We start from the raw sequence: 23,620 nt of genomic DNA on the forward strand, positions 1-23,620 counted from the left end.
GAGACTAAACTTGCATTTCCGTGCTAGTATTCTTCTGATGGAAGCAGGAGGAAGAGGAGTGAAAGTACACATACATGCTTATACTTCATCACAGTATTATCAATAAAAGCCCTGAGGCCCTAAATTGTGACAGCATTGTGTGATGGGTGTTGTCGTTTCCATCCACATGCCACCTCTGCAGCAGCAGTTCTTTACCCTAAATTTCCAATTAGTTAACCTCCCATTGTAGTTAATCTTTGTTGTTTCAATTAAATTCTCTAAAGCAATTTGTTTTAAAAGGGCAAACCATACAAGAATACAGATTTATACTTCCAAAAGACTCCGGCCTGAAAAAACAAACAAACTACCATGCACAGATGTGTGTCACTTGAGGGATTCCAAGACAGAAAATGCTACCAGGTGCCCAAAGAACATATCAGCCAAAGCATGGGAAACCCTGCAAAGAATGCAGTACGACCTCGTGATAACACGGACATTTAGGCTTTGATAAACTTTAGCATGCCACACTATAACAAAAGTACCTGACTTTTTCCATCTTTGATAAATGCGATTATAAACCGTGGCCTACTCAAAGCACCAAACGGTTCCTCTTAAAACCTTAACTGGGGGCAGTTTTGCGGTTTTCAAAGCAATTTGAGGTTTGAGTGCTGCAGACCCAGAGTCAGTGGGAACTCAGGATGTTGATCAGCTGATTCACGAGAACCAGAGGAGGCCCACTGCTGCCATTTTATCAGATATACCTCAAATTCACCAGCTAGGTGTGACTTCGTCACTGTGGTCACTGGTACAATGTGTGTGTGTGTGTGTGAAGTTTCAGCTGGTAGTTGGTTTAGATACACAGTCATATCTAAAACTCAGGGATGAAGAAGCGATCAACGTAGGACACTCAGGAACAGTGGTGAGGACAATCTTATATAGATGATATGGTCTTCCAACTTTGTTTCGGGACAAATCAAGCAGTCTGGTTGATGCAGTAACACAGGTAAGCATGCAAAAAGACAAGCAAAAATATTTGTATGCAGTAAGTATATAGTTTCATATAGTTGCTTGATTTTTATTTGATGAAACATGTTTTGTGATGCTGTAGGGGAACCGCACTGTGGTTCAAAAACATTTAGTCATATACACTGTATTTGATATATATATATGTATATGAAATTTGCACTGCAGAAAAAAATCTCAGTGTCTCTGGTTGTTAGCCGAGTCTTTTTCTTATCATTTTGCGGCAAACTCCTATACTACCACTAATGCTTCCTAAACTACAACTGCTAGACTCCCCCCCCCCCCACTATCTGGTTTTTGCAGATAACAAAACCAGGAGAAAAATAAATGCACATACATCCCGAGGGAGTGATACACCATCTCAGACAATCAAATGGCATCTCAGGAGGTTTGTTTGAATCAATGCTTTTCTGTGAACGAGTGAATGAGGCAGAATGAACATAGCGAGGCAGTATCACTTACTCGACTAAAACTCTGGACATGTTGCCAGTGCGCCAAACCCTTGTTGTTCTTGCCAAGCTGGACTTTTACAAGTACTCATATGATTGGCCTGGTTGCTGGAATCATGGGAGGGATCAGGAATGTTAATCAATGAACTGAGGTCATAAGGTTAGAAATCAGTAATGGATTGAGTATTTGTCTTCTATCTGCTTAATCATGACCATAACTACTTTGGATTTTTATGATGATTGTAGTCAATCCAAAATAAGAAAGAAAAAACAAGAATGTAAAGGGTTAAAATGACCTAATTAAGAGGTAGCGTTCTCTTATTAGTTATGAATTAAAAGATATAAAACAAGAAATGGTGCTAACCTCAATTCTGTTTCTGCGGCAGAGCCATCTGACAGCCACGCTTGTGACGTCCATCCTGGGAGCGGTGATCGGCTCCCTGCAGATTGGTTACCACACTGGCAACATCAACGCTCCGGCCAAGGTGAACAGAGCTAGCAGCATCTGAGGGACAGCACACAGATTTATGTTTCAAATTGTATTATAAGTGTGATGTGTAAATTAAAATCTATACAAAGCAATCTGCATTGATCAATACAATTACTTTTGGAAGTATAAAACTGCAACAAAACATAACTCCAGACATCAAAAAGTAGACATTCTCGTCTGGCTGATATTCCATAAAAGGCCTACATTGTCCAGATATAACAGTTATGCAGAGGGGAATGCTGGAAAGCATGCTGCCTGTCAAACATATTACAGAGCCTCAATAAAGCACTAAATAAGGTAACTCTCCGTCTCAGCTTTGGATTTGGCTCCCTTTTTTGGAATGGTTTTCCATTTTCACAGGTATACTGTTCTAACTTTACAAAATGAAGCAGTTGTTCTACCCACTCAAAAATCCCAAGACAATAATTCCTGAAATAGTTCTTGTGGAGGAAGTGTTTCTGTTACAAAAGAAGCAACACATGAATGATTTTGAACACTGTATTAGTCATCTATGGAAAAAGAGGAATAAAAACATCTTTGTAAACTCTTTTTGTGTGTGTGTGTGTGTTTTACGTGTGTGTGTGTGTGTGTGTGTGTGTGTGTGTGTGTGTGTGTGTGTGTGTGTGTGTGTGTGTGTGTGTGTGAGAGAGAGAGTGAAAAAACATGTCATTGCATCTAATTGAGTTACCAGTGCAAACTGATTCACTTTGGCATTGTTGTTTAGATTATCGAAGAGTTTTTCAACAATACCTGGAGAGCCAGACACAACCGATCAATCTCAGATCACAGTCTTACTTTCTTGTGGTCACTCTCTGTCAGCATTAAAGATTTTGGAGCCTTACTGGGCTCGCTGGGAGTCAAATATTTGGCAGATTCTTACGGCAGGTAAGAAAACCAAGCTAACTTTTGTAAAGTTTCCAACAGTGCTTGCTTCCCCCCACCCCTCCTTATAAATTTGCTTGTTCCCCTCCAGGCGTAACTCCATCCTGATAGTTAACGGTTTGTCTGTGGTCGGAGCATGTTTGATGTTTGCCTCCAAAGCCAGCGAGTCATTTGAGGTCCTCATCCTAGGGCGACTGGTTTTTGGTCTGTTCTGTGGCCTGGTGATGAGCCTTAACCCCCTCTATATCCAGGAAGTTTCCCCCACCAACCTCAGAGGAGCATTTGCTACACTGAACCAGGTGTCTTTCGCTGCAGGCATCCTGGTGGGTGTGGTGAGTTGAGCTTACATTTAACTTACTTCTTACTGCTCTTGGTAAGGAGACACATTAAATTCTGTTCTTTTCATTCAAATTCTGTTCTTTTCATTCAAATTCTATTGTTTGTTCTCAAATTCTGTTCTTTTCATTCTTTTTTTTTTTTTTTTGCCTGTCCCATTTGGTTCTTTAGCCGTCAGAATTGTTGTCTGAAGACCAACAAGGATACCCAATGGATTTATTTTGCCAAATGGATCATCGTGGCATTGCCGTATTGGTCCATTTGATCGACCTTTGTTTTTATTATTTATTTTATTTTATTTTCAGTTGTTACAGACGGGACAGACATGAGTGAGGGATAGGAAAGGGAGAAAGAAAGAGGAAGGAAAAGAAAAACAGAAGGGGAGAGGGACAGTGAGAAAGGGGGGGGGGGGGGGGGGGAATCTCCTGGATCACCTGTTGAGAGAAAAAGAATGTTCTTTTCATTCAAATTCCGTTGTTTTCATTCAAATTCGATTCTTCTCATTCTAATTCTTTTCTTTTCATTTTAATTCCGTTGTTTTCATTGAAATTCCTGTGCTTTCATTCTAATGCTTTTGTTTTCATTCAAATTGCGTTCTTTTGATTCTAATTCTTTTGTTTTCATCCAAATTCTGTTCTTTTCATTCAAATTCCATTCTTTTCCTTTAAATTATGTTGCTTTCATTCAAATTCTGTTCTTTTCATTCAAATTCTATTGTTTGTTCTCAAATTCTGTTCTTTTCATTCACATTCCGTTGTTTTCATTCAAATTCTGGTGCTTTCATTCTATTTTTTTTTGTTTTCATTCAGATTACATTCTTTTGATTCTAATTCTTTTGTTTTCATCCAAATTCTGTTCTTTTCATTCAAATTCCATTCTTTTCCTTTAAATTATGTTGCTTTCATTCAAATTCTGTTCTTTTCATTCAAATTCTGTTCTTTTCATTCAAATTCTATTGTTTGTTCTCAAATTCTGTTCTTTTCATTCACATTCCGTTGTTTTCATTCAAATTCTGGTGCTTTCATTCTATTTTTTTTTGTTTTCATTCAGATTACATTCAAATTCCGTTGTTTTCATTCTAATTCTGTTGTTTTTATTCAAATGCTGTTCTTGTCATTCTAATTCTACTCTTTTCATTCAAATGCTGTTCTTTTCATTCAAATGCTGTTCTTTTCATTCTAATTCCGTTGTTTTCATTTCAATTCTGTTGTTTTCATTCAAATTCCCGTGCTTTCATTCTAATGCTTTTGTTTTCATTCAAATTCTGTTCTTTTCATTCAAATTCCGTTGTTTTCATTCAAGTTCTCTTCTTTTCATTCTAATTCCGTTGTTTTCATTCAAATTCTTTTGTTTTTATTCCAATGCTGTTATTCTCATTCTAATTCTTTTCTTTTCATTTTAATTCGGTTGTTTTCATTCAAATTCCCGTGCTTTCATTCTAATGCTTTTGTTTTCATTCAAATTGCGTTCTTTTCATTCAAATTCCATTATTTTGATTCTAATTCTTTTGTTTTCATTCAAAATCTGTCCTTTTCATTCACATTCCGTTGTTTTCATTCAAATTCGATTCTTCTCATTCTAATTCTGTTCTTTTCATTTTAATTCGGTTGTTTTCATTCAAATTCTGTTGTTTTCATTCTAATTCCGTTGTTTTCATTCAAATTCTCTTCTTTTCATTCTAATTCCGTTGTTTTCATTCAAATTCTCTTCTTTTCATTTTAATTCGGTTGTTTTCATTCAAATTCTGTTGTTTTCATTCTAATTCCGTTGTTTTCATTCAAATTCTCTTCTTTTCATTCTAATTCCGTTGTTTTCATTCAAATTCTTTTGTTTTTATTCCAATGCTGTTCTTCTCATTCTAATTCTTTTCTTTTCATTTTAATTCGGTTGTTTTCATTCAAATTCCCGTGCTTTCATTCTAATGCTTTTGTTTTCATTCAAATTGCGTTCTTTTCATTCAAATTCCATTATTTTGATTCTAATTCTTTTGTTTTCATTCAAAATCTGTCCTTTTCATTCACATTCCGTTGTTTTCATTCAAATTCGATTCTTCTCATTCTAATTCTGTTCTTTTCATTTTAATTCGGTTGTTTTCATTCAAATTGTGTTGTTTTCATTCTAATTCCGTTGTTTTCATTCAAATTCTCTTCTTTTCATTCTAATTCCGTTGTTTTCATTCAAATTCTGGTGCTTTCATTCTATTTTTTTTGTTTTCATTCAGATTACATTCAAATTCCGTTGTTTTCATTCTAATTCTGTTGTTTTTATTCAAATGCTGTTCTTGTCATTCTAATTCTACTCTTTTCATTCAAATGCTGTTCTTTTCATTCTAATTCTACTCTTTTCATTCAAATGCTGTTCTTTTCATTCTAATTCTCTTCTTTTCATTCTAATTCCGTTGTTTTCATTTCAATTCTGTTGTTTTCATTCAAATTCCCGTGCTTTCATTCTAATGCTTTTGTTTTCATTCAAATTCTGTTCTTTTCATTCAAATTCCGTTGTTTTCATTCAAGTTCTCTTCTTTTCATTCTAATTCCGTTGTTTTCATTCAAATTCTTTTGTTTTTATTCCAATGCTGTTCTTCTCATTCTAATTCTTTTCTTTTCATTTTAATTCGGTTGTTTTCATTCAAATTCCCGTGCTTTCATTCTAATGCTTTTGTTTTCATTCAAATTGCGTTCTTTTCATTCAAATTCCATTATTTTGATTCTAATTCTTTTGTTTTCATTCAAAATCTGTCCTTTTCATTCACATTCCGTTGTTTTCATTCAAATTCGATTCTTCTCATTCTAATTCTGTTCTTTTCATTTTAATTCGGTTGTTTTCATTCAAATTGTGTTGTTTTCATTCTAATTCCGTTGTTTTCATTCTAATTCTCTTCTTTTCATTCTAATTCCGTTGTTTTCATTCAAATTCTCTTCTTTTCATTTTAATTCGGTTGTTTTCATTCAAATTCTGTTGTTTTCATTCTAATTCCGTTGTTTTCATTCAAATTCTCTTCTTTTCATTCTAATTCCGTTGTTTTCATTCAAATTCTTTTGTTTTTATTCCAATGCTGTTCTTCTCATTCTAATTCTTTTCTTTTCATTTTAATTCGGTTGTTTTCATTCAAATTCCCGTGCTTTCATTCTAATGCTTTTGTTTTCATTCAAATTGCGTTCTTTTCATTCAAATTCCATTATTTTGATTCTAATTCTTTTGTTTTCATTCAAAATCTGTCCTTTTCATTCACATTCCGTTGTTTTCATTCAAATTCGATTCTTCTCATTCTAATTCTGTTCTTTTCATTTTAATTCGGTTGTTTTCATTCAAATTGTGTTGTTTTCATTCTAATTCCGTTGTTTTCATTCAAATTCTCTTCTTTTCATTCTAATTCCGTTGTTTTCATTCAAATTCTGGTGCTTTCATTCTATTTTTTTTGTTTTCATTCAGATTACATTCAAATTCCGTTGTTTTCATTCTAATTCTGTTGTTTTTATTCAAATGCTGTTCTTGTCATTCTAATTCTACTCTTTTCATTCAAATGCTGTTCTTTTCATTCTAATTCTACTCTTTTCATTCAAATGCTGTTCTTTTCATTCTAATTCTCTTCTTTTCATTCTAATTCCGTTGTTTTCATTTCAATTCTGTTGTTTTCATTCAAATTCCCGTGCTTTCATTCTAATGCTTTTGTTTTCATTCAAATTCTGTTCTTTTCATTCAAATTCCGTTGTTTTCATTCAAGTTCTCTTCTTTTCATTCTAATTCCGTTGTTTTCATTCAAATTCTTTTGTTTTTATTCCAATGCTGTTCTTCTCATTCTAATTCTTTTCTTTTCATTTTAATTCGGTTGTTTTCATTCAAATTCCCGTGCTTTCATTCTAATGCTTTTGTTTTCATTCAAATTGCGTTCTTTTCATTCAAATTCCATTATTTTGATTCTAATTCTTTTGTTTTCATTCAAAATCTGTCCTTTTCATTCACATTCCGTTGTTTTCATTCAAATTCGATTCTTCTCATTCTAATTCTGTTCTTTTCATTTTAATTCGGTTGTTTTCATTCAAATTGTGTTGTTTTCATTCTAATTCCGTTGTTTTCATTCTAATTCTGTTGTTTTCATTCAAATTCTCTTCTTTTCATTCTAATTCCGTTGTTTTCATTCAAATTCTGGTGCTTTCATTCTATTTTTTTTGTTTTCATTCAGATTACATTCAAATTCCGTTGTTTTCATTCTAATTCTGTTGTTTTTATTCAAATGCTGTTCTTGTCATTCTAATTCTACTCTTTTCATTCAAATGCTGTTCTTTTCATTCTAATTCTCTTCTTTTCATTCTAATTCCGTTGTTTTCATTTCAATTCTGTTGTTTTCATTCAAATTCCCGTGCTTTCATTCTAATGCTTTTGTTTTCATTCAAATTCTGTTCTTTTCATTCAAATTCCGTTGTTTTCATTCAAGTTCTCTTCTTTTCATTCTAATTCCGTTGTTTTCATTCAAATTCTGGTGCTTTCATTCTATTTTTTTTGTTTTCATTCAGATTACATTCAAATTCCGGTGTTTTCATTCTAATTCTGTTGTTTTTATTCAAATGCTGTTCTTGTCATTCTAATTCTACTCTTTTCATTCAAATGCTGTTCTTTTCATTCTAATTCTCTTCTTTTCATTCTAATTCCGTTGTTTTCATTTCAATTCCGTTGTTTTCATTGAAATTCCTGTGCTTTCATTCTAATGCTTTTGTTTTCATTCAAATTGCGTTCTTTTGATTCTAATTCTTTTGTTTTCATCCAAATTCTGTTCTTTTCATTCAAATTCCATTCTTTTCCTTTAAATTATGTTGCTTTCATTCAAATTCTGTTCTTTTCATTCAAATTCTATTGTTTGTTCTCAAATTCTGTTCTTTTCATTCACATTCCGTTGTTTTCATTCAAATTCTGGTGCTTTCATTCTATTTTTTTTTGTTTTCATTCAGATTACATTCTTTTGATTCCAATTCTTTTGTTTTCATCCAAATTCTGTTCTTTTCATTCAAATTCCATTCTTTTCCTTTAAATTATGTTGCTTTCATTCAAATTCTGTTCTTTTCATTCAAATTCTATTGTTTGTTCTCAAATTCTGTTCTTTTCATTCACATTCCGTTGTTTTCATTCAAATTCTGGTGCTTTCATTCAAATTCTGGTGCTTTCATTCTATTTTTTTTTGTTTTCATTCAGATTACATTCAAATTCCGTTGTTTTCATTCTAATTCTGTTGTTTTTATTCAAATGCTGTTCTTGTCATTCTAATTCTACTCTTTTCATTCAAATGCTGTTCTTTTCATTCTAATTCTCTTCTTTTCATTCTAATTCCGTTGTTTTCATTTCAATTCTGTTGTTTTCATTCAAATTCCCGTGCTTTCATTCTAATGCTTTTGTTTTCATTCAAATTCTGTTCTTTTCATTCTAATTCCGTTGTTTTCATTCAAATTCTTTTGTTTTTATTCCAATGCTGTTATTCTCATTCTAATTCTACTCTTTTAAAATTCAAATTCTGTTCTTTTCATTCAAATTCCGTTGTTTTCATTCAAGTTCTCTTCTTTTCATTCTAATTCCGTTGTTTTCATTCAAATTCTTTTGTTTTTATTCCAATGCTGTTATTCTCATTCTAATTCTTTTCTTTTCATTTTAATTCGGTTGTTTTCATTCAAATTCCCGTGCTTTCATTCTAATGCTTTTGTTTTCATTCAAATTGCGTTCTTTTCATTCAAATTCCATTATTTTGATTCTAATTCTTTTGTTTTCATTTAAAATCTGTCCTTTTCATTCACATTCCGTTGTTTTCATTCAAATTCGATTCTTCTCATTCTAATTCTGTTCTTTTCATTTTAATTCGGTTGTTTTCATTCAAATTCCGTTGTTTTCATTCTAATTCTGTTGTTTTCATTCAAATTCTCTTCTTTTCATTCTAATTCCGTTGTTTTCATTCTAATTCCGTTGTTTTCATTCAAATGTTGTTGTTTTCATTCAAATGTTGTTGTTTTCATTCAAATGTTTTCATTCAAATGTTGTTGTTTTCATTCAAATGTTTTCATTCAAATGTTGTTGTTTTCATTCAAATGTTTTCATTCAAATGTTGTTTTCATTCAAATGTTGTTTTCATTCAAATGTTGTTTTCATTCAAATGTTGTTTTCATTCAAATGTTGTTTTCATTCAAATTCTTTTGTTTTTATTCCAATGCTGTTATTCTCATTCTAATTCTTTTCTTTTCATTTTAATTCGGTTGTTTTCATTCAAATTCCCGTGCTTTCATTCTAATGCTTTTGTTTTCATTCAAATTGCGTTCTTTTCATTCAAATTCCATTATTTTGATTCTAATTCTTTTGTTTTCATTCAAAATCTGTCCTTTTGTTTTCATTCACATTCCGTTGTTTTCATTCAAATTCTGGTGCTTTCATTCTATTTTTTTTTGTTTTCATTCAGATTACATTCTTTTGATTCCAATTCTTTTGTTTTCATCCAAATTCTGTTCTTTTCATTCAAATTCCATTCTTTTCCTTTAAATTATGTTGCTTTCATTCAAATTCTGTTCTTTTCATTCAAATTCTATTGTTTGTTCTCAAATTCTGTTCTTTTCATTCACATTCCGTTGTTTTCATTCAAATTCTGGTGCTTTCATTCAAATTCTGGTGCTTTCATTCTATTTTTTTTTGTTTTCATTCAGATTACATTCAAATTCCGTTGTTTTCATTCTAATTCTGTTGTTTTTATTCAAATGCTGTTCTTGTCATTCTAATTCTACTCTTTTCATTCAAATGCTGTTCTTTTCATTCTAATTCTCTTCTTTTCATTCTAATTCCGTTGTTTTCATTTCAATTCTGTTGTTTTCATTCAAATTCCCGTGCTTTCATTCTAATGCTTTTGTTTTCATTCAAATTCTGTTCTTTTCATTCTAATTCCGTTGTTTTCATTCAAATTCTTTTGTTTTTATTCCAATGCTGTTATTCTCATTCTAATTCTACTCTTTTAAAATTCAAATTCTGTTCTTTTCATTCAAATTCCGTTGTTTTCATTCAAGTTCTCTTCTTTTCATTCTAATTCCGTTGTTTTCATTCAAATTCTTTTGTTTTTATTCCAATGCTGTTATTCTCATTCTAATTCTTTTCTTTTCATTTTAATTCGGTTGTTTTCATTCAAATTCCCGTGCTTTCATTCTAATGCTTTTGTTTTCATTCAAATTGCGTTCTTTTCATTCAAATTCCATTATTTTGATTCTAATTCTTTTGTTTTCATTTAAAATCTGTCCTTTTCATTCACATTCCGTTGTTTTCATTCAAATTCGATTCTTCTCATTCTAATTCTGTTCTTTTCATTTTAATTCGGTTGTTTTCATTCAAATTCCGTTGTTTTCATTCTAATTCTGTTGTTTTCATTCAAATTCTCTTCTTTTCATTCTAATTCCGTTGTTTTCATTCTAATTCCGTTGTTTTCATTCAAATGTTGTTGTTTTCATTCAAATGTTGTTGTTTTCATTCAAATGCTTTTGTTTTCATTCAAATTGCGTTCTTTTCATTCAAATTCCATTATTTTGATTCTAATTCTTTTGTTTTCATTCAAAATCTGTCCTTTTCATTCACATTCCGTTGTTTTCATTCAAATTCGATTCTTCTCATTCTAATTCTGTTCTTTTCATTTTAATTCGGTTGTTTTCATTCAAATTCTGTTGTTTTCATTCTAATTCCGTTGTTTTCATTCAAATTCTCTTCTTTTCATTCTAATTCCGTTGTTTTCATTCAAATTCTGGTGCTTTCATTCTATTTTTTTTGTTTTCATTCAGATTACATTCAAATTCCGTTGTTTTCATTCTAATTCTGTTGTTTTTATTCAAATGCTGTTCTTGTCATTCTAATTCTACTCTTTTCATTCAAATGCTGTTCTTTTCATTCTAATTCTCTTCTTTTCATTCTAATTCCGTTGTTTTCATTTCAATTCTGTTGTTTTCATTCAAATTCCCGTGCTTTCATTCTAATGCTTTTGTTTTCATTCAAATTCTGTTCTTTTCATTCAAATTCCGTTGTTTTCATTCAAGTTCTCTTCTTTTCATTCTAATTCCGTTGTTTTCATTCAAATTCTGGTGCTTTCATTCTATTTTTTTTGTTTTCATTCAGATTACATTCAAATTCCGTTGTTTTCATTCTAATTCTGTTGTTTTTATTCAAATGCTGTTCTTTTCATTCTAATTCTACTCTTTTCATTCAAATGCTGTTCTTTTCATTCTAATTCTCTTCTTTTCATTCTAATTCCGTTGTTTTCATTTCAATTCTGTTGTTTTCATTCAAATTCCCGTGCTTTCATTCTAATGCTTTTGTTTTCATTCAAATTCTGTTCTTTTCATTCTAATTCCGTTGTTTTCATTCAAATTCTTTTGTTTTTATTCCAATGCTGTTATTCTCATTCTAATTCTACTCTTTTAAAATTCAAATTCTGTTCTTTTCATTCAAATTCCGTTGTTTTCATTCAAGTTCTCTTCTTTTCATTCTAATTCCGTTGTTTTCATTCAAATTCTTTTGTTTTTATTCCAATGCTGTTATTCTCATTCTAATTCTTTTCTTTTCATTTTAATTCGGTTGTTTTCATTCAAATTCCCGTGCTTTCATTCTAATGCTTTTGTTTTCATTCAAATTGCGTTCTTTTCATTCAAATTCCATTATTTTGATTCTAATTCTTTTGTTTTCATTTAAAATCTGTCCTTTTCATTCACATTCCGTTGTTTTCATTCAAATTCGATTCTTCTCATTCTAATTCTGTTCTTTTCATTTTAATTCGGTTGTTTTCATTCAAATTCCGTTGTTTTCATTCTAATTCTGTTGTTTTCATTCAAATTCTCTTCTTTTCATTCTAATTCCGTTGTTTTCATTCTAATTCCGTTGTTTTCATTCAAATGTTGTTGTTTTCATTCAAATGTTGTTGTTTTCATTCAAATGTTTTCATTCAAATGTTGTTGTTTTCATTCAAATGTTTTCATTCAAATGTTGTTGTTTTCATTCAAATGTTTTCATTCAAATGTTGTTTTCATTCAAATGTTGTTTTCATTCAAATGTTGTTTTCATTCAAATGTTGTTTTCATTCAAATGTTGTTTTCATTCAAATTCTTTTGCTTTTATTCAAATTATGTTCATATCATTCAAATTCCATTGTTTTCATTCAAAATCTGTTGTTTTTATTTAAGGTCATCAAAATCCCATAATACACAAATAAGGATTTATACGATACATGGATATGACATGAAACTAGCTGCTCGTGTGCTGCAGGTGGCTGGTCTCGAGATAGTGTTGGGCACAGAGCATGACTGGGCCATGATGCTGTCCCTGTCTCTCATCCCGGCCCTCACACAGTATGTGATCCTACCCTTCTGTCCTGAGAGTCCCCGCTATCTGCTCATCAACCGGCAAGAAGAAATCAAGGCCAAAAGTGGTAGGTTCCACTCACTGGACTTACTGTTCATATCGTTTAATAAATCATCCTCTCTCTAAAGAGATTACTCTTTTGTATTATGATATATTAAAAGAGATGAATTCATTTGTATGACATTCTCAAGTTGGTTCCAGAAGTTAAAATGCAGAAATGGTTTACTACGGTTTACTATCCCAGCTTTGTGGATTTCACCTAAACATCCCCTTAGAATATGTTGAAAGTTGTTTCTTTAATCCTGCAGCCCTGCTGAGGCTGAGAGGCAGAGCAGAAAATGTATTTGCTGAGCTGGAAGAAATGAAAGAGGAAGCTGCTCACACACAGAGTCGTGTCACCATCCAGGATTTCTTCAAGAAACGCAGCTACAGGCAACCGATCATTATTGTCCTGATTGTTAGCCTGGGAAGCCAGCTCTCTGGATTCAATGCGGTTAGTGATAAAATCCTCTTAATCTGAAAAATATTTCTCTGACATATATTTCTCATTTTCTATGTGTTGAAATAGATGAAGTAAAAGCTCCTGGCCTCAACTTTAGCTTTACCTTTTTCCTTGGTGTCATGCTATGGTAACCTAACTCTGAAAGACACCAACAAACTGATGCAAAATATGAACTGATCAGGCAAACTGATCAGGTTAAGCTGCTATTTACCAGTCTCTCTGTACCTGACAGCTGCAGAGACTGGCCAGTTCCATCTTACATGAAGACACCCATCCCTTTTAGCTTCTTTCCTCTGGAGGGTGCCTCAAGGAGTACTTGGCATTTCTACATTGGCTTCTTTTCTTTTTCAGTTTTGCACACTTGCTGTAACCCTGAGAAGAGCTTGAGGCAATATCTCAACCCTAAAAAAACCCCCACTGAAATATTTCTCAGTTACTCACTAAACTAAACTAAATTCCTGTGCTTTTCTTCCAGATAATCAACTATTCCACCAAAATGTTTCAGGCCAAGTTTGACCAGGCCAAATATCTCACACTGGGTGTTGGGGCCGTCAATCTGACGTTCACTTTGGTAGCAGTAAGTACAAACCAAGTGCTGATCCTTTATATTGCAGTTCAGTGTGTTTTTGAATGCGAAACAATATTATTTATTATATTTAATAGGTTGCTCAATATAATCATTAAATCAGCTGTGCCCTATTTTGTTGATTTTGTCACAGAAAGCATGAAGTTTTGTCATTATTTCTTCATGAATGGTTTAACAGCATGAACCACAAAAGGGATAGTGTTGCATTTTAATACCAGTGTGTTGTTTTTTCCTCTCCAGTTCTTCCTGATGGAGAGGGCAGGGAGGAGGCGGTTGCTCCTGACTGGTTTCATCTCCATAGCAGTGTGCAACTTAATCATGACCGTAGTCGATTCTGTCCTGGTAAAATCATCTATGTGTGGTTGTTTCCATTTGTGCAGAAAAAAGTTATGTGCTGGTTTTGAATGTATATCCAACTTCTGCAAACCCGATCTTATGACATGATTAAATGGATAATATGAAAAATAAACCATGGCATAGCTTGGAGGATGTTTGAAAAGGAAGCTTCAAGTTTAAACAATAGAGAGAAAGACACCATCTACATGTTAACCTAACAGAATTTTCTACATGTCTACATGACTAACCTACAACCATCCTTCCAATTTATTATTTTACTGTGTAGCATCTGGTCCCAGAACTCAGAAGCCTACAAGTGCTGCTGGTTTTCTGCCTGACTTCAGCCTATGAGCTGGGCCCAGGTCCGATCTCCTGGTTCATTGCTGCCGAGCTGTTCGACCAGTCTGGCAGACCTATAGCCATGGCCTTCAGTAGCCTGCTCAACTGGGGAGGGAAGTTTGTTCTGGCACTTCTCTTTCCTCCATTACTGGTGCGTAACATTTATACCGTTGGCCTGCATGCTGTATGACCAAGCAAGACTTCAGGGGAAACTTTAAAGGTGGATTTCTTGTTTGCTTTTGTGAGTTTGCTTACACCTCAGAGAAATAGCTGTTAAATACAGGCCATAAATCTGCTCCATCTGTTATACTGCACATCTGTATCTATAGCAAAACATATAAATCTATTGCTAAATCCTTTAAATCCAGCTTGAAATAATGTAATAAGTAATTAAATTACAGTTAACAAAAGAAGCATCTGTTCCCTATAGTGCAGCAGAAACGGCAGCCAACATGAAATTAAGACCAGTGAACCAAATCAATACCTTTTGTATTTGCTTTCTTTCCTTCTCTTTTTAACATTGTTTTGCTCTTGTGGTATGAGATTCCCACCTCAAGTGACCATTCCTAGGTAAGCAGAGGTCAAATAAAAACATTAAAAAAAGGATTCTTGTCTGTCTGTCTCACACAGAAAATCTGTGGTGCTTATGTCTACCTCCTTTTTATGATCGTGGCTCTGCTCGCCTTCACCTTCACCTGGATTCGCCTCCCGGAAACAAAGGGTCGTACATTTGATGACATCGCAGAGGAGTTCAGAGGAGCAGAGGGCATCCCGTTGCACAATAAGACTGTATTCAACACTTTCACCTGAGCAACGTGTCAGTTTTGATTGATGGTGGTCAATAATCAGTGTGTAACGAGTCAATTCAATTTAAAGCAACAAAAAATATGCTACAAAACTGTTTTGAATATAAATCTGGTGCTCACAGCATTGAAAATTTACTTTTAAATAACAAATCTTTAACACAAAACAAGAAAACCACAAACGCCAAACCATCTTATCAATGCAATTGCTGTTACTCAAAGCACGCACAGATATTATTTATGCAAAGACATTTTAATACTCAGAGCTCAAAAATGATAATTATTCAAACTCAGAGCACCAAAATTTAACTCCATTAGGTACAGGTTCTGACTCTTACCTTACTTCTTTAGGCTCTCCAGCAAAATGACACTAAAAAAATGATATTAAAAGTAGATTATAGTTTATATTTATCCTGCATGTATGAGGCATTTTGTGGTCATTGTGTTGTTATTTTGTAAAAGCACTAGGGGGAGATTGTGGGAATAGTGGAAAAAGTTTGCAACACATTCTTTGCATAGTTTATAGCAGAGGTGTGGACTCGAGTCACATGACTTGGACTCGAGTCAGACTCGAGTCATTAATTTTATGACTTTAGACTTGACTTGAAAAAATGTTCTCAGACTTGTGACTTGACTTGGACTTTTACACCAATGACTTGGGACTTGAATTGGACTTGAACCGGTTTACTTGAAAAGACTTGATATTTTACCCCAAATATAAAATTTAACATGCATATTATATAGAGATTGAAAATGTGACGTCATTCACGGGTAGAACCGCAAAGGATTCTGGGAACTCGTGGCAAGCGGTACTAGCGCACGCAGGCTTTCAATTAAAATCAGTTATACAGCAATAAAAAGAAACACAAAAATGTCAAGAAGCTGTTGTATTATTAACTGCAATAGCCGGTCGCATGACAGCCACGGGAAGCCGACGGGTAAAGAGATCGGTTGTTATCGGATTATGTCGTTGAAGAGAAATTGTTCAAGCCATGTTTCCGAAGTAACAAAGACGCGACGGGTGGCCTGGATTGCAGCCATTCAAAGACCAAATATAACGTCCCAGAACACTCCAGCTCACAGGTTAGTCTGCTCCAAGCATTTACACGAAGGTCAGTGTTTTTTAGTAGTTAATACGTCATTTTTCTTAACATAATTGGTGATATAGGTTACAAGCAAGTCTGGCGCTGAACAGAAATTGTCGCGCTATGCTCCTTTGTTTATTGTGCATAAATAGTGAATTGTCCTGACACAATATTGCGAAATTATTTCCACTACTAATTAATTACCGTTGAGCTCAAAGGTCCTATTAATAAACGGTTAAGGAATGTGTATTTATGACGACGATTTGTGAGACTGGTAAACTTATGATACGTACGATGGTCTTTCGTTCTACACGGTGCATTTCAAGGTCCTGTACCCATCCGTCGGTAAACTGTACCTGGGCTTGTTGCAGTGACCTGAAGTTACTAAACTTCATGAGTGTATGCACTCACTCCAAGAACCGTGTAATTATAAATATGCATATAAATATGCTAGGATGAGATAGCTGACTTCATCTAACTAGCAAATGTTGTCCAGGCTACGTTGGTGATACAGTTTTTTTTAATGTGTGTGATATTTTTGTCATGCGATTTTAAAGCTGGTCCTACAACCGCATCCAAGAATAACATGCAGCTTATCTCAGAACTGTTGGTGAAAATTATTCTTGGAGCTAGGTTTAATTGAGCTGCATTTTAAAGAGGTGCAATTTCACAATTTGTGTATATTTTCTAAGTTCACTATTTTGTCATGTGTTGAGAAAAACACAGATTTTAAAATTACATGGTCTAATATTTACATTTAGCATAACTGCAACATTATTTTTTCGTTTGTTTTTTTTTAAAGACTCGAAAGGACTTGAAATTCAAAGTTTCAGACTTGTGACTTGACTCGGACTTTTACACCAGTGACTTGAGACTCGACTCTGACTTGCCTGACATTACTTGAGACTTGACTTGAGACTTGAGGATAAAGACTTGAGACTTACTTGAGACTTGCAAAACAATGACTTGGTCCCACCTCTGGTTTATAGCTTGTAAAAATGCTGGATTTATTTCCACACCATCAACCAAGCCTCTTTTTTTAATTTTAACACACAAGTGTACCGTGACACACTGCCTGGCAAACAAGAAAGTTAGAACACTTCCAGCATGTCCAAAATGTTTAGTAGAGTTCCTGTAACTTCTTTCCCTCTTGTTATTTCCATAAATCTGCTAGTTATATCTTAACTTAATATCAGGTAGCAAATGAGATTATTGTAATTCTTAAAAATGGTTTTGTAGTGATCCAATTAGATGTTTTTGCTTATCTAAAAATTGTACTTTTAAATGTTCAGCCTAGTTTAAGGCACCATCTGTACCTGATCTCCTATGGAGCCTTTCTTAGTTGGATTCTCAGCGGTGCAGCCTTACAATTCATTATTTGTGTGCAAAATCTCACATGTCTCTGAATTGTGTATATTTGTAATATGCCTGAAAACCAACCACAGCTCTGAGGATAAATATGTGATCCAACACGATCCACTTTGACTCGCAGGAACCGCAGAGGGAGTGAGACCAGGAGATTAGAGGACAAGTTTGGCTTTTAAAACAGCAGGGGGTCAGAATAAAATGGAAATGAATAATGCTGTACTTGTCTATTCAAAGTCAGTTTCTAATATCTCAAAAACAGAGCCAGAACTCAGTCAGCTTGTAAAGGATATGTTCTCATTTGTCTATGGACAGCTTGTTTTTTCTTTTTAGACACACAAGCAAAGTCCACAGAGACTATGATTTAAAAGGCAGATCGACCAAGCAGGGTGTTTAGAAAACAACATTCAGGATTTCATTCCATTTTCCAACACTTTGTGTAAAAATATGTAAACAGCGCCATCTACTGGACCAAACCGTCTCTTTTAGTTATTAATCCATAAACTACATGCAGATATATGTTGGTAAATGACTTAAGTGGCTTTAGTTAGTGGTGCAGCAAAGAGGAGACAACTGATCAAGTGGACAGCACGGTGAAAGGGAGACAGGAAACAGTTTTCACACTGCTATGTGTAGCCTTTGTAAATAAAAAAACAACAACAATACTGTATTGTTATAATAAATGAGTGTATTAAAAAAAACTGCAATATCAAGTAATTTTCTCTGATAACCCATCCTGACAAAAACAAAAAAGGAAGATTGAATCCATGAAGCCATGCATTTGTTTTGCTTGAGGATATTATTAAAAATACCTTCACCACCCTTTCAACTGATCCTATTTAGTCACTGTGATTTGAGTAAAACACAGAAGGACTGCTGTGTAAACTTTTATTTCACAGCTAGAAAACCCATAGCAACATAAAAGTAACAGCAGACAGTATTTATTTATTTTTTAATTACAAGATATTAGTTTATTTTTTATGAATTTCGAATGATAACATAAGTAAAATGGCTTTGATGGACTGTAGGGGGAACCAGAGTACCAATTATATTACATCTGCAGTTGGACTGAAAGTCTTGCTACATATAGAGCAGTTCCTCAGAATCTGGGGACAATATAATCTAGAGGGACAGTCTCACCAGCAGCTTTACATATCTCTGTACCTACAGTATATACGATGCTGACACCTTTTGTCCAACAGAACATGAATACAGTTCTCAACAAAGTCATCCTCGGATTATTCTTCATTTTAAAGTGGGATTCAGGTAATCTGCAGTCTGATCAACATTTTTAATGTTTTTGCAGTTGTTGTGAATGTTTTGTTTTGACAGTGTTTGAGTGAAACACTGTGCTACATATAAAAGGTTGCGTGCGGTAATATCTTCTGTTAAACTCGCAGGTGATGGGAGTGATGTCACCCAAAACTCCATGATTTGGAAAAAACAGGACGAGTATGCAACAATAAACTGCAACCACACAAAGGATTATACTTATTCTCAGATGTATTGGTACAGACAGCTGCCTGGAGAAACTATGAAACTCGTTGTGTTCACAAGTACAGCAAAACCTGATCATGATTTTGGAAATTTCAGCAGGGAGAAATTCGCAGCCACCAAGCCTGACGCTTACACTGGGACGTTCACAGTGAAGGATCTGGAGCCTACAGATAAAGGCTTGTATTTCTGTGCTGTGAGCAAACACAGTGATACAGATGCACCAAGTAGCTGAACAAAAACCCCAGCACAATGTCAAAGTCTTACCTACTAATCTCCTCTACTGTGGTACCCACCACACAATACATGCACCTGCAGCTTTTTATCTGTGACAGTTATTCTTTATATTCTGACTTTATAAATCAAAAACATGTCTCTATAGCTTTTAATTGTACAAGGCAAAAAGACAAATGTATGATATTTGTGCCTTAAATGTATGAAAGAGAAATAATTAGCAAGTGTTTAAAATTGTAAATGCTTTACTATATGATAGTTAAAGTGTCCACTTCTGGTCATGTTAACTTTTTTTTTCAGATCCAGTCAAACTAAAATAAAATAAAAGGAGATCCACTGAGCTGAATAATCAGCCACACTGCGAGTTAGTTTCTAAAGAAAGAGGAATCTACTTCATTTGCAGTGCCCTTACCACAGTAGGTGGAGACAGACCTCAATAAATGAAATAATCACTTGCACAGACTGTCGTATGATGACAGCACTTTTCTCTTCTAGTGAAAGCAATGACGTAGACAACTCCTCACACCTCCTATGGTCATCATCTGGTAACAGCGATCTATTCTCATCTACAGCTGGTGAACCAACTATACTGAAAGGATCGCTAGCTTGAATTGTTTAAGATGATCGTTGTGGTTTCTATACTTTGTTTTCTTAACTTTCCAGGAATTACAGGTAGGAAAATAACAATGATAACAATACAATTCAAATTTAATGATTTCTGTGTTTAAACTCTTGTGTACTTTTACACAGGTGATGCGAAAAAGTGTCTACCAAACACCTCCTTCCATCATTAGGAGAATTGGTGAATCTGTTCAAAGTGAAATCAAATGTTGACATAGCATACCAAATTATCAGGTCATTCTCTGGTACAAACAAGACCAACATCAAACTTTGGAGATTCTGGGAAATCTCAACATCCAGGTGGCAAAAAAAGAAAACAATCTGAGTGGAAATATCAGCTTTGATGGAGATGGCCGTGAAAAGTCAGCACTCACCATTTATAATGTAAAGTTAAATGACAGTGCAGTGTATTTCTGTGCTGCCAGTCAGCACAGTGCTGCAGTTCACTGTAAAGTCAGTACAAAAACCCTTTCTCTTATCTGCCCAACACACCAAAAAAAGCCTTAAGGCTCCTGAGCACCTCACAGCTAACTTCTTTCAGGATCTACAGTATCTAGGATACCTTCAGTCTGGATTATTCAAACACTGAGGACAATGTGCAAAGGGAAAATCAGCTTTAATGGAAATTGCAAAAACATTCAGCTGCAGATTCAAGATGCAAATTTCCTTTTCCACTCCATCCCAAATGTTCTCTATGTGACTGAAATCTGGTGACTGTGGAGGTCATTTTAGTACAGTCAGCTCTTTGTGATATTCAAGAAACCAGTTTAAGATCATCTGTTCAAAGTCACTTTTCTTCCCCATTCTGATGCTGATTGATTTGAACTTCAGCAGTTTGTCACAACCTGGTCAACATGCTTAATCCAACTGAGCTTCTGCCATGTGATTGAATTTTATTGAGTAACACTCCCACCTGAAACTCCTCATGTAACCACCTCTAATAGTTTTGTTCCAACAGAACACTGAGAACTTGATCACAAAGAAACAAGACTGCTGAGGGTATCAGGTAATTAAAAAACATGTAGGCTATAATGTAAATCCATATTAATATAATTTATGTTTTCAACTTGAATGTATAATTTAAATTCTTTCAAGAGCTTTATGATGGCAAATAATCTTGAATGCTTGTGAAAATTAACACATTCACATGATAACTTTTACCATTACACACAGGTTGATCTCATGGGAGTGATGTCACCCAGATCTCGTTTGCTATGGAAAAACAAGAATGATAATGCAACAATAAACTGCAGCCATACCAAGGGTGTTAGCTGTTTTCAGATGTATTGGTACAAACAAAACAAAACAGAGATTGTGACCCCCTAAGATGATATGTTATTGGCTCATTTTCAAACTTTAATAGCTGTTATAATCATTGGAAGAAACATAATATTAATTACCCTCTGTTGTGATATTTTGATACCACGGTAGCATTTACAGGATATTGCTTTGTAGTGAAAACTGTTACTCAATAAGGCCCATTTACTAGTTGTTTTTCTCTTTCTCTCTGACCCAAGAATTGATGTGTAAGAATCACAGGCTGGTACCCCAAGGTCGAAAATACCACAGAGACGAGACGACTTCCTTACTCCCATCCTCCCTTCCTTATCTTTTAGAAAAGAGCTTGTTAAAAAGCCAGGTGGTTTGTTTCAGAATTCACTAATGAAAGAACTCTGTATTCTATGTCTAGGAGTGTATTTTGCTGGGATGATCATAAATTGTAGCTGAAGAGAGAAACTACACAAAGGATACTTCTTTGCTCACAAGGCAGGAAGACGTTTCCTTATTTGGTCTGTACCGGTTTGAACTGAGAATCTGCTGACACACGAACCTTTTTCCTCTATATAAGCTGTTGTATGATAAATAAACCTCTGAGTCAGTTTGGAATGACACCTAGAACGGTCTCCGTGTCTTCTTGTTCTTCTGAACTGCTCCCGGTACTCCGGCCGGTACCGTGATTGCCCGTTGATCATGCATGAGAATATTTTAATTTTGTTATATGTTAAAGGATGAACTCTGCTTATTGGTGCCCACGCTTTAGGAGGAAACTCGATCTATGACAGAGATTTCCTTCACCCTCCATAAAAAACAAGCAAACATGCATATATGGTTTACAAGCTGTATCCGTTTTCTTTTTAATAATTTAAAATATCTGAACTTTTAAACAATGATCAAAAATGCTACATATTCTAAAATCTGTTTTCCTCAGCCCTCATCTTGTATTGTTATTGGAAGTGATGACCTGTAGGGGGACCAACAGTATATATACTCCACTCTACACTTCAGCTTCATTAAGCAACACTCCCACCTGAAGTTTGTCACACGTCTGTCTCAAACTGGTCTTGTAAAAAACATGATGAACAAACGAGGCTGCCTCATTTTAAACTTTTTGCTGTGGGTATCAGGTAATTCGCAGTAAACTCTTTTATTATACCAATTCAACTCAAACTATTTCACATTTTGAAACAACTTATTTAAATCGACAGTTATTTTGTTCTAAGAAATTTTGGATAACAAAACACTTTTTTAATGCTAAAAATAGTAGAAAGGAAAATAAAAAACCTATAATAATGTGCATCATTACAGGTCGAACATATGGAAGTTATATCAACCAGGCCTCCATGCTTTGGAAAAACCAGGGTGAAGATGCAACTCTAAACTGCAGCCATATCATGACAATAGAGTTTTACCAGATGTACTGGTACAGACAGCTGCCTGGAGAACCAATGAAACAAATGGTTTACACTATCCCAAACGCCGAACCTGACTTTGAGCCAGACTTCAGGGATGAAAAATTCTCAGTAACAAAGCCTGACGCTCGCAGTGGGACACTGACAGTGAAGAATTTGGTGCCAGGAGATCAAGGCTTGTATTTCTGTGCTGTCAGTATTCACAGTGATACAGTCACACTCAACACCCGTACAAAAACCTCAGATCATGAACTGTAGGGGGATGTCAAGGACCACAAATACTCACAACTGAACGTGGATTCATCATGTGAATAGTGACACCACAGATAACAGGATGACAGAGCTCCACACAGAGCAGTGACACTCCCACCTGCAACTCTGTATGTCAACATAAATTCATAGTTTCATTTACTCATTCATGCCTTACATCAAGCAGACCTGTGAATTAGGGCTGCCACGATTAGTCGACTAGTCACGATTACGTCGACTATTAAAATCGTCGACGACTAATTTAATAGTCGACGCTTCGTTTGAAGCTTTGTAAGATCACAAAAGACGCAGGAATAAGTGGCAGGATTTAAGAGTGTAATAACGGACTGAAACAGAAGATGGCAGCACTGCATGTACAAGGATGCCAGCTGCCGTTAAACCCCGAAGAAGAAGAAGAAGAAGCTGTGTCCCAGAATTCATAGCGCCGCCCTGCTCAGTTTCCAACAATGGCGGCAGCTAGTTAGTTTTAATATTACTCTTATTATTCTTTCTGGGTCACAAAATAAACGTTTAACATATTTTCAGGCGAGAATGTAGCTGTGTAAACCTCAAATATCTGCTCAGTTTATCAGGACACCACATATTTTCAAAAGCGCTCCGACGTTTTCGGAGACATCTGTTACCCACTAGCTCGATAGCTATCCGGGGGCAAGGTCACTAGCGCCGTGAGAACACCGGACTCCCGGCTAATCGTTTTCAAACCCACCGCCGTCTTTCGCTACTCAGGTTAAACATTTAATATAAGTCACTTAGATAACTTAAAAATGTTATTGTTTGGC

At 34.5% G+C, this 23,620-nt stretch overlaps 1 protein-coding gene across 1 annotated transcript; it reads left to right on the forward strand.

The window, feature by feature from the left end:
- The first annotated feature begins 1,375 nt into the window (after positions 1–1,375).
- Positions 1,376–15,089, forward strand: slc2a1c (solute carrier family 2 member 1c). The gene is made up of 10 exons (XM_085343699.1): positions 1,376–1,390; positions 1,838–1,936; positions 2,666–2,826; positions 2,915–3,155; positions 12,421–12,583; positions 12,825–13,009; positions 13,494–13,595; positions 13,845–13,946; positions 14,227–14,430; positions 14,910–15,089. Exons 1-10 carry the CDS (start codon positions 1,376–1,378, stop codon positions 15,087–15,089), a joined length of 1,452 nt encoding a protein of 483 aa, XP_085199825.1.
- The last annotated feature ends 8,531 nt before the right edge of the window (positions 15,090–23,620 follow it).

This window comes from Diplotaxodon limnothrissa, linkage group LG19 (assembly GCF_057381915.1).
Source record: "Diplotaxodon limnothrissa isolate DT_005_m linkage group LG19, D_limnothrissa_male_GT1.1, whole genome shotgun sequence".
NCBI lineage: Eukaryota > Metazoa > Chordata > Actinopteri > Cichliformes > Cichlidae > Diplotaxodon > Diplotaxodon limnothrissa.